At 38.8% G+C, this 13,312-nt stretch overlaps 1 protein-coding gene across 1 annotated transcript; it reads left to right on the top strand.

The window, feature by feature from the left end:
* Positions 1-271: 271 nt before the first annotated feature.
* On the top strand, positions 272-13,307 carry blnk (B cell linker). Its single transcript, XM_083694486.1, has 21 exons — positions 272-369; positions 1,072-1,137; positions 3,141-3,187; positions 3,516-3,556; positions 3,881-3,998; positions 4,227-4,342; positions 4,505-4,577; positions 4,903-4,983; positions 5,544-5,572; positions 5,683-5,705; positions 8,051-8,081; positions 8,297-8,348; positions 9,405-9,459; positions 9,651-9,678; positions 9,762-9,792; positions 10,021-10,096; positions 10,242-10,273; positions 10,575-10,621; positions 10,930-11,013; positions 11,189-11,344; positions 11,482-13,307. Exons 1-21 carry the CDS (start codon positions 323-325, stop codon positions 11,596-11,598), a joined length of 1,350 nt encoding a protein of 449 aa, XP_083550612.1. The 5' UTR covers positions 272-322; the 3' UTR covers positions 11,599-13,307.
* Positions 13,308-13,312: the final 5 nt, after the last annotated feature.

Genomic DNA, 13,312 nt, shown 5'->3' with positions numbered 1-13,312 from the left:
GATGGTGAAATTAAGATTAAAAAGTGGGTTGAGGAGTGGGTTGATCGTCGAGAACAGAGACTTTAGGGACATTTCCAGTATTCCACCTCCAAAATAAAGCAACATGTTGCACCTGGCTGCCTGAAACTTATTGCACATACAGTCTGGTCAACTGCGAGGCGTGGAAAAGAGAAGTGATTATTCACCCAGGGCTGGTTGTTATTCATTTCCCTCCGCTATTATGACTTAGTGACTGACGGTGACGGGTTGCTCGCAGACAGTTCAAATAAAAGCAAATAGTAATCAGAAACATTTCAGGTGGCTTGTCGAAATTCCTTAAAATATGGATACGTTAAACAAGTTAGCAGCTCCTGCAAGTGAGAAACTTCGGTAAGATATATTATTTTCGATATTTTCGATGTGTTTTTCCATCATGTTGAGATGTCGACGGTCCTCAAGGCATGTGTATCTAGATAAATATAAACATATGGTTCTATACTATAAATGCGTTATTCCTCAGTAATAAGCTATTTTAATAGATGTCATAGGGAGCGAAGTGAACAGCTATTGTTCTGACATTGTTTTGAAGAGCTCAAATAATTATTAAGTATCTATCTATATCTATTTGTAAATCAATATCCTAACTTCCTAAGTGTTGTAAAGACTTCCAACCATTTATGGCAGATAAAGTGCAGTGGACAATATGAGCTCATTGTTTTTATGATGGCTTTTGTATATGAACCCAAATGTAAAGTGCTAGTGAGACGAAAGGACAGGGAGTGTATTGAAACTAATGAGGATGTTGCAGTTGCCTAATTATATGTCTCAACTCTGTCTCCCTTGCTATTTCAGTCGCTCTTGTAATTGTATATGTATGTGTGTGTGTGTGGGGGTGGGGGGGGGGGGGGGTTGTGTGTGTGTGTGTGTGTGTGTGTGTGTGTAACTGGTATTAATATTCAGTAAGTGTGAGCCGAACAGTATTAACTCATGACATATTACATTTATGAGCACACAATAAGTTTCAGTGGGCATCCCAGAATAATAATAACCTAACCTAAAATAATTATAATAACCTAAAAATGTATTTTCCAGACAGCTTCAGAAGATGGTCCAGGATATCAAGAAGAATGATGGCAGTATTCTGGACAGGCTAAGGAGGTCAGTCAACCAAAGGACACAATGTATAAATGAAAGCATTACTCAACACTATGAACCCCTGGCTGGAATGTGGACATAGCATTAACAAAGAGAGTTTTGGTTAAGTATTTGTTGGTTATGATGTACATTATACAGTGTCTGGAGGGTAGGACATACAGTATCTGAAATGGAATAGGAGGGTGAGTGAGTCCAACCAAGTCTCAGAGGATGGGAAGCAGAACAGATGTGTGCAAAGTGAAAAGTTCCTCTTTTATTCAGAATATTGTATGGCCCAAAATAACTCTAACCATCAACTAGTCCTACAATCAACACAGTTTTGCTAAAATCAAAATTGTTGCTAAAATCCCCTAAACTGTGGCAACTGAGGTGCCACCAATTTGAGGAAACACCTTTCTTTCGCTGGTGTTTGCAGACCAGACATAAAGTACTAAAACCCTTTTTTTTGTCTTTTTTTTTTTAAGGTTTTGAGACATGTTTTAGGATGTACAGAATGAAACACTCATCACAAGATGCTTTGAAACATGACATGGTTTGTTGTTACACTAATAAAGCAAGAGTTGTGAAGCACCTCTAAGAGATTTAAAACTCTAATCTAGAGGTGTTTGAACACCTATACCATGGTGTTTCAAATCACTTTGTGTGCAGAATTGGAACACCTCTTTTTTTGGAGCTCTAAGACACTCCCTCTGAGGTTTCCAAACACTTTTAATGATATGTGGATGGAGTCCTCACCAGGAGTCCCTTCTACTAGGGTGTTTTGATATACAGTACTCCTCATAAGAAAACATTTAAAAGTATGGACACACCTCTGGCATTGGCAGAATGGAGTGTACCCAAGGATCAACTTAGCTTTTGAGGTTTTACTACCGTGCATAGTTGCAGTGATCATGTGTGTGTGTATAGGTTCCGTCTATCACCTCCAGAGACTATGGACTCCCAGGTGTTGCCAATCACTAATTAAGGACCCTTCCCTTTAAGAAGTGTGTTTTTCTGTTTGTTATTTATTTTTATTTTTTTGCTTGTGATTGTCTCACAATACACAATACAAGATTTATACAGGAACTATCACTGAATCCAAGTACTACTGGTTATGTATGCAAGCAAACTTAACACTTAAATACAAACTTAAATACTAGCAGCATAACAGCCTTGAACAACAAGAATGTTGAGGACTACTTGGCCTCTCACTCCTCTCTCTCAGACTGAGAGAGGAGAGGGAGTGTCCATACTTCGGTAACCCTTAAGATTGCAGGTTTGTAATTATGCAGTAAGTAGTTGTTATGTAGAGAGTAACAAAAAGAGTTATGTAATAAGTACTGCAGTAAGTATGATGATATTATCTATCTGTCTTTACAGTATGTAGAAACAATATGTTTAACTAGGAAAGTAAAGTTAATGAAGGGGTAAGAAGTCAAAGTTGTATGGCAAGTATTCAAAACAACATGATTATTATATATAAATCTTACCTGTTATGTATGTAGAAACTATACACATTGTGCTTGAAGAATTATTAGTTATGAGGTCAGCTATATGAACTTATGGTATTTGATTACATGGATGACACAGCCTACCAAAACCATACCATACAAATCGTGTTTAGTGTTTGGATGTTGCTTTTCAGTGCACCGAAAAAACAAAATGTATTTTCCTAGCACTCTCTCTACACTAACATTCATATTTAAGAACCACTTTGGATGTTTCGTTGCAGTATAATGGTGTGTTCAATCACATTCAGTGTATCATAACACTTGTACTGGGTTTACATTCAAATACCATTCAAACACCAGATCTTAGCTTAAGTACACCATTTTTTATGGTTTCAAAACACAATACTCAATAATGTTTTGAGTCACTTCATGGGGAACTGACTAACAGCATGACACTTGATAGACAAAAGATGGGTCTATTAATCTGAAATATTCAACACAACTTTTTATATAAAAAATAAATTATATTATGTTTTCAAACATCATATAGAATAGACATTTCTCTCTGTGCTGTAGACTCAAAGGCAAACCAGCTCCAAAAGTGCCTGTGAGAGACTATCAAGGTAAGAGCTCTCTGCTTTGGTCCCAGTGAGATGTATGAATTAATAGATTTGCGTAATCAGTTTTATACAGCCATTGGAGAATACTGTGAAAGTTTATATTTGAAGTTACCATTGTACCATTGTAACAGCTAATGTGGATTAAAAAAAAACACAAGTTGTGCATATTGGTCCTTGTATCACATTAAATTATCAATCACTCTTACAGAGCCTGTCAGCCAGAGAGTTGGCCTTTTAGGAAACTGACCCCAGGATTCTTCTGTACTGTAGCTATCATTGTAAGAAGATTGGTTCTATGAAAAAGGCCTTATTTAATATTTCATATTTACAGGTGATGTTGTGGATGGTGATCAGTGGTCAGAAACAGAGTTTGTAAGTTCAATCTGTTCCTCATGATTTATTGATTTTGAAATATAGAGAACATGCGCTGCTCCATACAATATTACATTTCTAAAAGTTATTTTCAGCTGTCAGTGTTTTTATAGTAGTGCACAGCTGTATAAAAGGGCCACAGGCCAGAAGATGTTTCATTATTGTATCCACTCAACATTGCCAGCCATTTCTGTGTTGTTACCATTTATATATAGTAGGTTGTTACCAGCCATGCGACTTGCAAGTGAGGCTACCTATTTACAGTGTTCATATCACACAAAGCCAGAGCACAAATATGTGAGTAGTGTCTGAATGATGTTGCAGGAGAGTGACACTTATGAGGACCCCCATGAGGACCAGGATGACAGCTACGAGCCTCCCCCCAGTCACAGAGTCTTTACCACCACTCCCTCTGTCTCCTTCCCCAGAGGGGATTACATTGGTAACAAAATCTCTCACTCACTACCACACACTCACTACCACACACTCACTACCACACACTCAAAACTACAGAATCTATTATGCCTTATATATATATATACATATAATATATAATTATATGTCATCCAGGTGTGAAGGAAATGGGGCAGATAAGATGATTCCACAGTGAGGGAGTGTTCCTGTATGCAAATTCTGAGGTCCTGTTTTTGCTTTTGCTTCTCTTTTCCAGATAGCTGCCCTCGCAGGCCAAACAATCCACCCAGGAAACCCCTCCGCCCCCTGAAGACCAAACCAAAACCACTGATGCCGTTACCCAACCAGATGGCCAAGACAGCCAACGATGAAGTAATTTCACAGCTTTTTGAAAAGCGTTCAAGTAGTAAAGTAAAAGAAGAGCGGTTATTTCTGTTGCCAGTAAATGTTATCTGTCATATACATATAATATTGTTTGATTGGTACTCAAGCCTTGTACATTTCATGACACATTGTATGATCTGCTGTCCTTAGGATGATTACATCAACCCAGAGAGTGACATTGATGATGACAACTATATAGACCCCACAGAGAAAGGTCCCCCTAGTAAGCTATGCTAAAGATACATACAGTTCTACACAAGAAGAATATGTACAGTTCTGTATGTGCCTCCAATATATTTCTCTTGAACATGAGGTGTCATGAATCCATTGCCATTGCACATTCATGGTCATGTGTGCTCAATGAAATGAAATCAAACATTATTTATATATAGCACATTTTTACACAGATGTCATACAATGCACTTTACAGGAATAATAGTTAAAAACAGCAATATCATTGTCTCACAAACCTCACTTGGACTGCTCAATGACTCATAGTGATGAATAATGTTGGTATGATGTGACATCAATGATGTTCCTCCCTTCAGATCCTCTGATGCATGGAAGAGCTAGAGGAGTGAGCAGAACTTTGATGTCCAAAACTGTGCCAGAGCGCCCACATAGCCCTGGTATGTAACTGTGCCAGAGCGCCCACATAGCCCTGGTATGTAACTGTGCCAGAGCGCCCACATAGCCCTGGTATGTAACTGTGCCAGAGCGCCCACATAGCCCTGGTATGTAACTGTGCCAGAGCGCCCACATAGCCCTGGTATGTAACTGTGCCAGAGCGCCCACATAGCCCTGGTATGTAACTGTGCCAGAGCGCCCACATAGCCCTGGTATGTAACTGTGCCAGAGCGCTCACATAGCCCTGGTATGTAACTGCACCTCAGATTGGAAGTATAGGGAATTTTTGGATGGGTGGTTGATCTGAAACATTAGCTAGCCTTCTCTCAGTACAAACTGTTATGACAATCACTGTCCCACTGTCCCACAAATTAAGAACTAGGTACAGTAGGCTGGCAGTTTCACTGTCCATATTTGGAAACACCAAATGGAAAACATTTGGATGTGGATCCACCTACAGACTGTGGGATTTCTAGTAAATAATGGTCTTTGAAAGTTAACAGGAAATCAGAATCCCTCTTGATTTTTGACATAAATCTTTGACATTTTTGTTTAATTTCAGATGTGTATGAAGTTCCTGACATGACGGAGGTACTGTAGGATTGATCGCCAATGGCTTCATTATAGTCAATACTCTTTTATAACTATGTAATAACTGTCCAATTTATATTGATATGTCCCCTTTCCTCTCTTATCCAAAGGAAAACTCTCCCCAAGCAAACAGGTCAGTCTCATGTACTCATTCCTCCTGAGGTAAATGGTTTGATGTTCATTCATTGCTTCAAATGATGTTGTAGACAGCTAATGATTTCATACGTATCTGTTTCAACACACCTTCTCCAGTTCTCAGTGCTCCTGCACAGAGTTTGCCCCCTAGAGCTAACCCCGGGCACTAACACTACAATAGCCATTTATCGACAGCGGTGCCGGTGTGTGCTAATGCTTATTAGAGGCCAGCTAGTGCTCAAAGCCCGGTGCGTCAAGCCTGTGAACAAACTTGTTTGAATTTCCACAGTTGAGCTTTCTGTCCCTGTCCCATATGATCTGTATTTTGTTTTACATTCTGCAGTTCGTAAGGTGGCGAACTATGGAGACAATAGCAACACATACAATTCTATGGTTTCCCAACATGTTCTGGTAACTTTATGGCAATTGTTTTTGTAAAAAACACTATTTAAATCCATTCCATTGTGTAGTTATAGTGAGCTAACTTGACTTATGCTTGCCATCCACCAAGTTCGCTAGCCAACTAAAGCACTTGGACGATAAAAATATCCTGCCCTCATTCTAAACCACGCCCTAGCCCCATTTGGCCTCATAAGGACCATGGGCGTAGAGGAGGCAAAAAGCCTGAGTTTTAAGCACCAAATACACCTAGAGTAATCCCTGTTGAAGCCCGGGAGTGGCTGTGGAAAAGCAATTGGCCTTGACACATATGGCATAAGCCCTGCTGTGGAAAGTCAGCTAATGTGTAGGCCTATTATTCAAAGGCCAGGAGACAATGATTGTATACATGATAAACTGTTTAATCTACACTGTTTGTGAAACCCAAATAACTGGATGCGACTGAGCTGCCACCAATTTAAAGCATTCTTTCTCTGGTGCAGACCATACATAAAGTAATGAAATACATTATTTTTAAGATTTTGAGACATGGTGAAAGGATGTATAAAACACTCAGATGCTTTGAAACATGGCATGATGTGTTGTTACACCAGAATTGTGAAGCACTTCTGAGAGATTCAAAACTTGAATCTAGAGGTGTTTAAGTTTTAAACACTTTTAATGATATGTTGATACACTCCTCATCAAGAGTCCCTGTTCTACTAGAGTTTTTGATACACTCCTCATCAGGGGTCCCCTCTACTAGGGTGTTTTTATATACTCCTCATCGGGAGTCCCCTCTACTAGATTGTTTTGATATGCTTCTCATCGAGAGTACCTACTCATTGAAAAGGCTTACTAGTTAGAAAAGTGTTTAAAAACTGTGGGAACAATCATGCTTTTCATTGGCTGCTGAGTTACATTTCATCACCATATATATAATCTATTTTCTATGGTTAACTGGCAATGTCTTAATCCTGGTTTTCATTGTTTGGTCAACTTCTTCTGAAAAGCACATGGTGTCGGCCATCTTGCATATCAAAAAATAAAGTTGACCAAACAAAAAATGGGACTAAGGCATTATTGCCTGTTTACCATACTAAGGAGCAATACAAACTATGATTAAGAACGTACAAGCAGCAAAGGTACAGGTTAGCATATCCATACACAATACAAGAGTTGCGGGAACTGTCAATAAATCCACGTACTTACTGGTTATGTATGCAATCAAACACGGTCACTTGCAACTACAAGCATGGTCTGGCGGTGAACCCATCGAAAAGTGCTGATGGGAGGTGGTGTCTGTGAATTTCAGACAACCACAAGCAACCACAAACAGGTACCCAAAGGATCCAAAACAACCCCAAACAACCACAAACAGGTACCCAAAAGTACCCCAAAGTACCCAACACAACCCAATGTTGTCACGATAGCAGAGATGATGAAATACAAAGTATGAAAGAAATAGATCTTGGCAGAAACATGTTACCAAATGTGTGTGGTGCGTTCAGTCAATTCAGAAAGTGAGATTTCAATATAATGTGAAAAGGTTTTGACATGGAAAGCTTCCTATAGTCAATCTATTGAACAATAATGAGAATGGATGCTCTATTCTAACATATTGAATTGCAATTTCAATCTACTTTCTGAACTGACTGAATTTAAACTGAATTAATGTTGACTGGGCATCTTGAATAGTTGCAAAACACTGTAATAATTTTCCCAAAAAAATCATCATCAAATCATCATCATGTTCATTGTGCCCCCCTAACCTAAGATAATTAAATACGCACGCACGCACGCACGCACGCACGCATGCACGCATGCACACACACAGCTTTGTGTTGTATGGTTTTGTGTTGTACTTTTGGGTACCTGTTTGTGGTTGTTTGGGGTTCTTTGTTTACTTGATTTATTTATTTTTGATGCACAGGCATGAATAACATTAATCTTTTTCCTCTCTAGAATGCACATGAAGAAACTACCTCCCACCCCAGTAAGTGCTGCCTAGTACCTCCATACTTGTACTTGACCATTATATACTTTTTAGTAAAGCAAAGGATATACTCAACAAATTGGATTAATATGGGTGATTAATACAGGCGATTAATACAAGTGAATAATACAGGTGATTAATACAGGTGAATAATACAGGTGATTAATACAGGTGATTAATACAGGTGTACTGTTTATGTTTTTTTTATTACTCAGGTCCAGGAACCCACAGAGGATGATGAATATGAAGTTTGTGATCCAGATGAAAGTATGTATTCATATACATTGCCACTATCAGATAATGACTAGCTAAACACCAACCAGGAGGGCACTTTGTAAGTGGCAGGGCAAAAAGGCATTTTTATTGACAAGACAGGTGCAGACAAAACAGGCACAAAAGCAGCAGACAAGACAGGTGCCTGGGAAAATGTTCTGGATCAGCCATGTCTCAAAGTATAATTCTGCTGTGGCACCAAACTCTTAAGTTGACCTATGATCATGTTACGAACCCCCCCAGATACTACGTCTAGGGATATAAAAAAAAAAAGGGGGGGGCGGGGGGGACGTAACATACAGTGTCTGTATATGCTACACGACTGAGTGAAATGGCAACAAGCCATATTTATTCAATATTACATACAACAAACAACCAGACAACACAGGGGGAACATAGAGAGGGAACTAAGGGGAGGACGCCAAACAGCGCCAAATAAATGAAAACAAAAATAACACCCAAGCTAATATTCTAATCCTATCTGTTCTAACTACGAAATGTCTGCTATCTGACTAACTAAATCTTGCCCGCCTAACCTAAACCCAAAATACATGAGGTGGTGCCCGCCTGGGGAAACTAATCTAATGTATATAACAAAACCAAACCTGTGTGATGGAGGTATAAGCACATGGGCATCTTACCTGCCTAACTCGCCTTCCCCTGGGGCTAACTACAGATGTGGCAGCAAACACAATGGTAGGACAGACACTTTACAAAAACAGTAGGATACCAACACTATAATGCAACAAATGACAGAGAAACCGCTAACCGACTCCCGAAGAGTGCGCGGAAGGTTTAATTGTAGACGGACGACGGTCTAATTGGACGATGGATGAACCGCCAGATGAACCCATTGGCCGAAGGACAACAAGGGGATTGATGGACGAAACGATGATTGACAGGGGGACGAACCAGTACCTGTGAGAGAGACAGAGGGAGAAACAAACAGACAAACGACACCACACGCACACAAATGTGGGGACGTAACAGATCACTTTTCCCTGACCCTTCAAGTCTGTGTGAGCACAGCTGTTGTTTCTATCCTCCTAGGTAGAAGTGTGGAACAACCTGTACCTGCGGTTCCCAAACCACTGCCTAGAGAGACGTATGTGTCACCTTCTCATTTGTTGTCAGTTCATCACTGGCCACTCATCCCACTAAATGAAATCAAATTAAACTTGATTTACAAAGCACAATTCATACACAGATGCAGTACAATGCGCTTTACAGTAAGAATGAGTTTAATGAGAAAAGTGCCAGTAAGATCTGATTATCACATGATCTCCTCTGTTTTAGGAAGCCAGTGAAACCACTTTTTAGACTGGTATGAAACCTCTAAAACATCAACAACAAAATTATTTGATACGTATGATGATATAAGTTGCTTATAATTCGATCTTATTACAGGCACCAGATATTACACCCAGAGAACACAAAGGTAATTAAATGTGTGTAGGCCCTATTTATTCAGGACACGATTCATTCATTGTGTAACGATTATATCTCATGACCTTTCCTAAATGCATTATATATCACACACATTGAAACAAGGACATGTCTGCATTTAGGGATGTAAAATCCAGAGAGTTATTCTGTGGTCATGCACATTGCTATAGTTTTATATCCTACTGTCACATGTATTTATAACATGACTGCTTTTCCACAGGACAAACACTGTCCATGAGCCACAGCAGTCAGAAGCCTGTTGCTACAGCCCAGCCTTCTGAATTCAAACGAGCCAAGTAAGATGTAACAAAACTTATAAATTGCCACTGTATTTTCACCCTACAGGCATTTCAATGCCTTTGGAATTAAGTGGTTGAGTTTTTGACCATAGAACTGTATATTTATCCAGATTGCAAAATGATATTCTGATCTTTTCCGCAGGATTCCTCTGCTACAGATGTTTACTTCCCAGAGTAAGTACAGGTTTTGACGTGTGTCTCATATTGACTGAAATAGGCAGACAGCTACAGGTAGATGACCACTGCCTTCATAGTGATGGTGACAGAACACAGCAAATACAATATGTCCTTTGTCAAAGGATTCTACAGTGTCCATACAAACCAAAAGATGTTACCTTTGCATAGGAGAGACTGGCTTAAGGTTGTTGTGTGGAAACTTAAGATCTCTAAATTCATATTTAGTTTCAGTTTCATTATAGTTGACACATGTACAGTATATCATATAGCATGATGTAAATTGCGTTCTGATTCGCAGAACTTGCTGACTGTGGAGCTACAAATGGACCCACAGATGCTGAAGAGGTGATCAAGACTTGAAGTTAACTATTACATTTCTGACATGATGTAGCTCTAACATGACCAGCTATAATATACATGATGTACACATAAGTACACTATTGCCAAGAGTTTTTGGAGATTGTGAGCATAATTTGCTTAATGCCAAGTTTTTATTCATATCCACCTGTTTAGTTCTCTAACATTGAGGTATTTATAGTAGTTGACTTTAGTTCAATAGTTGGCTTTATATTTGTTCATGGTGGACAGACCACTAGTTTGGTAAAAGTAACAATCTAAACTCACTTTGTTGGTTTTGTTTTTTGTTGTTTTAGGTGGCTGATGTATTAAAGAAACCCTGGTATGCAAGTACCTGTGACCGAAAGACAGCTGAGGATGCGCTGATTCGCTCAAATAAGGCATGTCTCTCTTTCTCATAATACAGAACAGTTACACTTTACGATTGTCATTATATACTATAGTTTTAAGTACTGTATACATGTTGGAATGCGGTATTAGAATACACTCAATAGGGCTTATACAAAACATGCAATGCTGGGATTCCCATCTGACTGTGTATGTTCTTTGTCTCAGGATGGGTCATTCCTGGTGAGGAAGAGCTCCGGCCAGGATACACAGCAGCCATTCACTTTAGTGGTTTTTTACAACAGCAGAGTCTACAACATTCCAGTGCGTTACATCCAAGCATCACAGCAGTATGCTCTCGGAAGGGAGAAAAAGGGAGAGGAGGTAGACAACATCTCATCTTGCTTCCTGAGCTTCATCAGTCAATTTCAATTTTCAATTTCCTGATATGAACTGTCCAAGGAGCTACATAATGGTGGTCTGATAGCTCAGCTAACTGATAAACTTTCTCATTCCCTCAGCGTTTCAGCAGTGTTTCCCACATCATTGAGAACCATCAGAAGAATCGCCTGTTACTGATAGACAGCCAGAGTAACACAAAGGACTCAACCAAACTGAGCTATGCAGTGAAGCCTTAGTCCTCAATAGCACTGATGACCAGCAAGGATCAGAGCTTCAGAATGTCCATATCCAGCATGTCTACAGTGTAAGACCTATTGAAAAGAACTGTCTATTTGATCCTATTCTCTATGATGATGTTTACATTTTACATTTACATTTTAGTAATTTAGCAGACACTTTTATCCAAAGCGACTTACAATAAGTACATTTATCTAAAGTGAATCAACTATACATCATAGTCATCATAAGTAAAACCTTGGATAAGAACAAGTGCCACCGGCAGTCACAGTGCTACAGAAAGGAAGTAAACAAGTTTTTTTTATTTTTATGCCAGAGTTCAATAAGGTGTTAAGGGTCTGAGAAGGATGTATGATGTTTCATACTATGTTAATTGTACAGGGAGTGTGAATTTTTCAGCATTTTGGATTAGTCTATAGTCTCATGCACCAGCTATGGCTGGCCAAGCAAGACCAAAATGACACTGATTTGTCAATACCATCATTCAGTAATATTATTCTCATTTGTACAATACCAGACTGACTCCAAGGGGGTCCTTAGAGAGAACTGTGTTACATTTCAAGAACACAATAGAATTGTAGTAGAGAACAATGTGATATTACAGCATAGTATGTAGTCCCCTCTCATTGGAGGACAACTTTAGTACTTCTGCTATTTTTGTGGCAACTAACCACCCACAAACCCTAAGTAAGGTAAATCCTTGTATACACAAAAAAACCACAGAAAAACTAAACATTGTGTAACAATTTGCATTTATTTATCTGCTCAACACATGCTACCACATGTATATCAAGATTAATGCAGATTCATTGTAACTTAATGAAAATAAATGTTTGTTTTTTTCATCAAAATTGTACCCCTTTAATCCTGACTTTTACAATATACTGTACAATTACTACAAACCCTTTTGTTCCTGTTTAACTACAGAAATAAATGGTTGAGTGTCCAATGCTGAGTTGTGTAAGCAGATACGGTTTGCTAAGTCAGATGTTATAGGCCTATGTGTATTCATGTTTAGACCAAGGGCCCTGAAACAAGGGCCCTGGAACAAGGGCCCTGGAACAAGGGCCCTGAAACAAGGGCCCTGAAACAAGGGCCCTGGAACAAGTCGTTCCCCTGCAATGGACACAAAGGGATCATCAAAATATATGTAGAGATGTAAGAGACAACATGCATACTAAGATTGTCATAGTCTTAATAAGGTGAGAATGTGAAATATTCACTGTTGCTTCAAAGTGCAATAAAGAAAACAAAAAAACATTATCCTCTCACATCAAAAATAATTTCTTGGAAAAATCACACGCAATCATCTATTTGCATTTAAAACAGCATTGTTTAAATGAATCAGTCATCCTATAATATAACCTACCACACAATAAGATATATTAATTGGACTATCCTGCCTCTATTGGTAGAATAATTTAACAAAAACACATTTGCTCTTTCAATGGCCAATCACAGAAGCAAGAAAATACAAATCGCATATTATCTGCAAATCATAAATAAAACGTCAAATAAAATTGCTTTTGAAAATTTTGCCAAGTAACATAGGACACTTGCCATCCCCTCATTTTAGATTTTCATATTTATATAGCTTCAGGGAGTACTTATTACAGTGTTCTATGAGACATTCCTTATGACACTACACCTCTCGGCTAGGACCTCCATCCAATCTACAGTAAAACTAATATTTAAATCAGACACAGCAGTGAT

This window comes from Argentina silus (assembly GCF_951799395.1).
Source record: "Argentina silus genome assembly, chromosome: X".
In the NCBI taxonomy this organism is placed as follows: domain Eukaryota; kingdom Metazoa; phylum Chordata; class Actinopteri; order Argentiniformes; family Argentinidae; genus Argentina; species Argentina silus.
This window is presented reverse-complemented; position numbering and strand designations above follow the sequence as displayed.

Bases quoted from the DNA above. Each gene is read 5' to 3' on its own strand.
- blnk (XM_083694486.1), top strand. From the start codon at position 323: ATGGATACGTTAAACAAGTTAGCAGCTCCTGCAAGTGAGAAACTTCG. The intron at 3,188-3,515 runs GTAAGAGCTCTC...TCATATTTACAG, and splicing joins GCCTGTGAGAGACTATCAAG to GTGATGTTGTGGATGGTGAT. The intron at 4,578-4,902 runs GTAAGCTATGCT...TCCTCCCTTCAG, and splicing joins CACAGAGAAAGGTCCCCCTA to ATCCTCTGATGCATGGAAGA.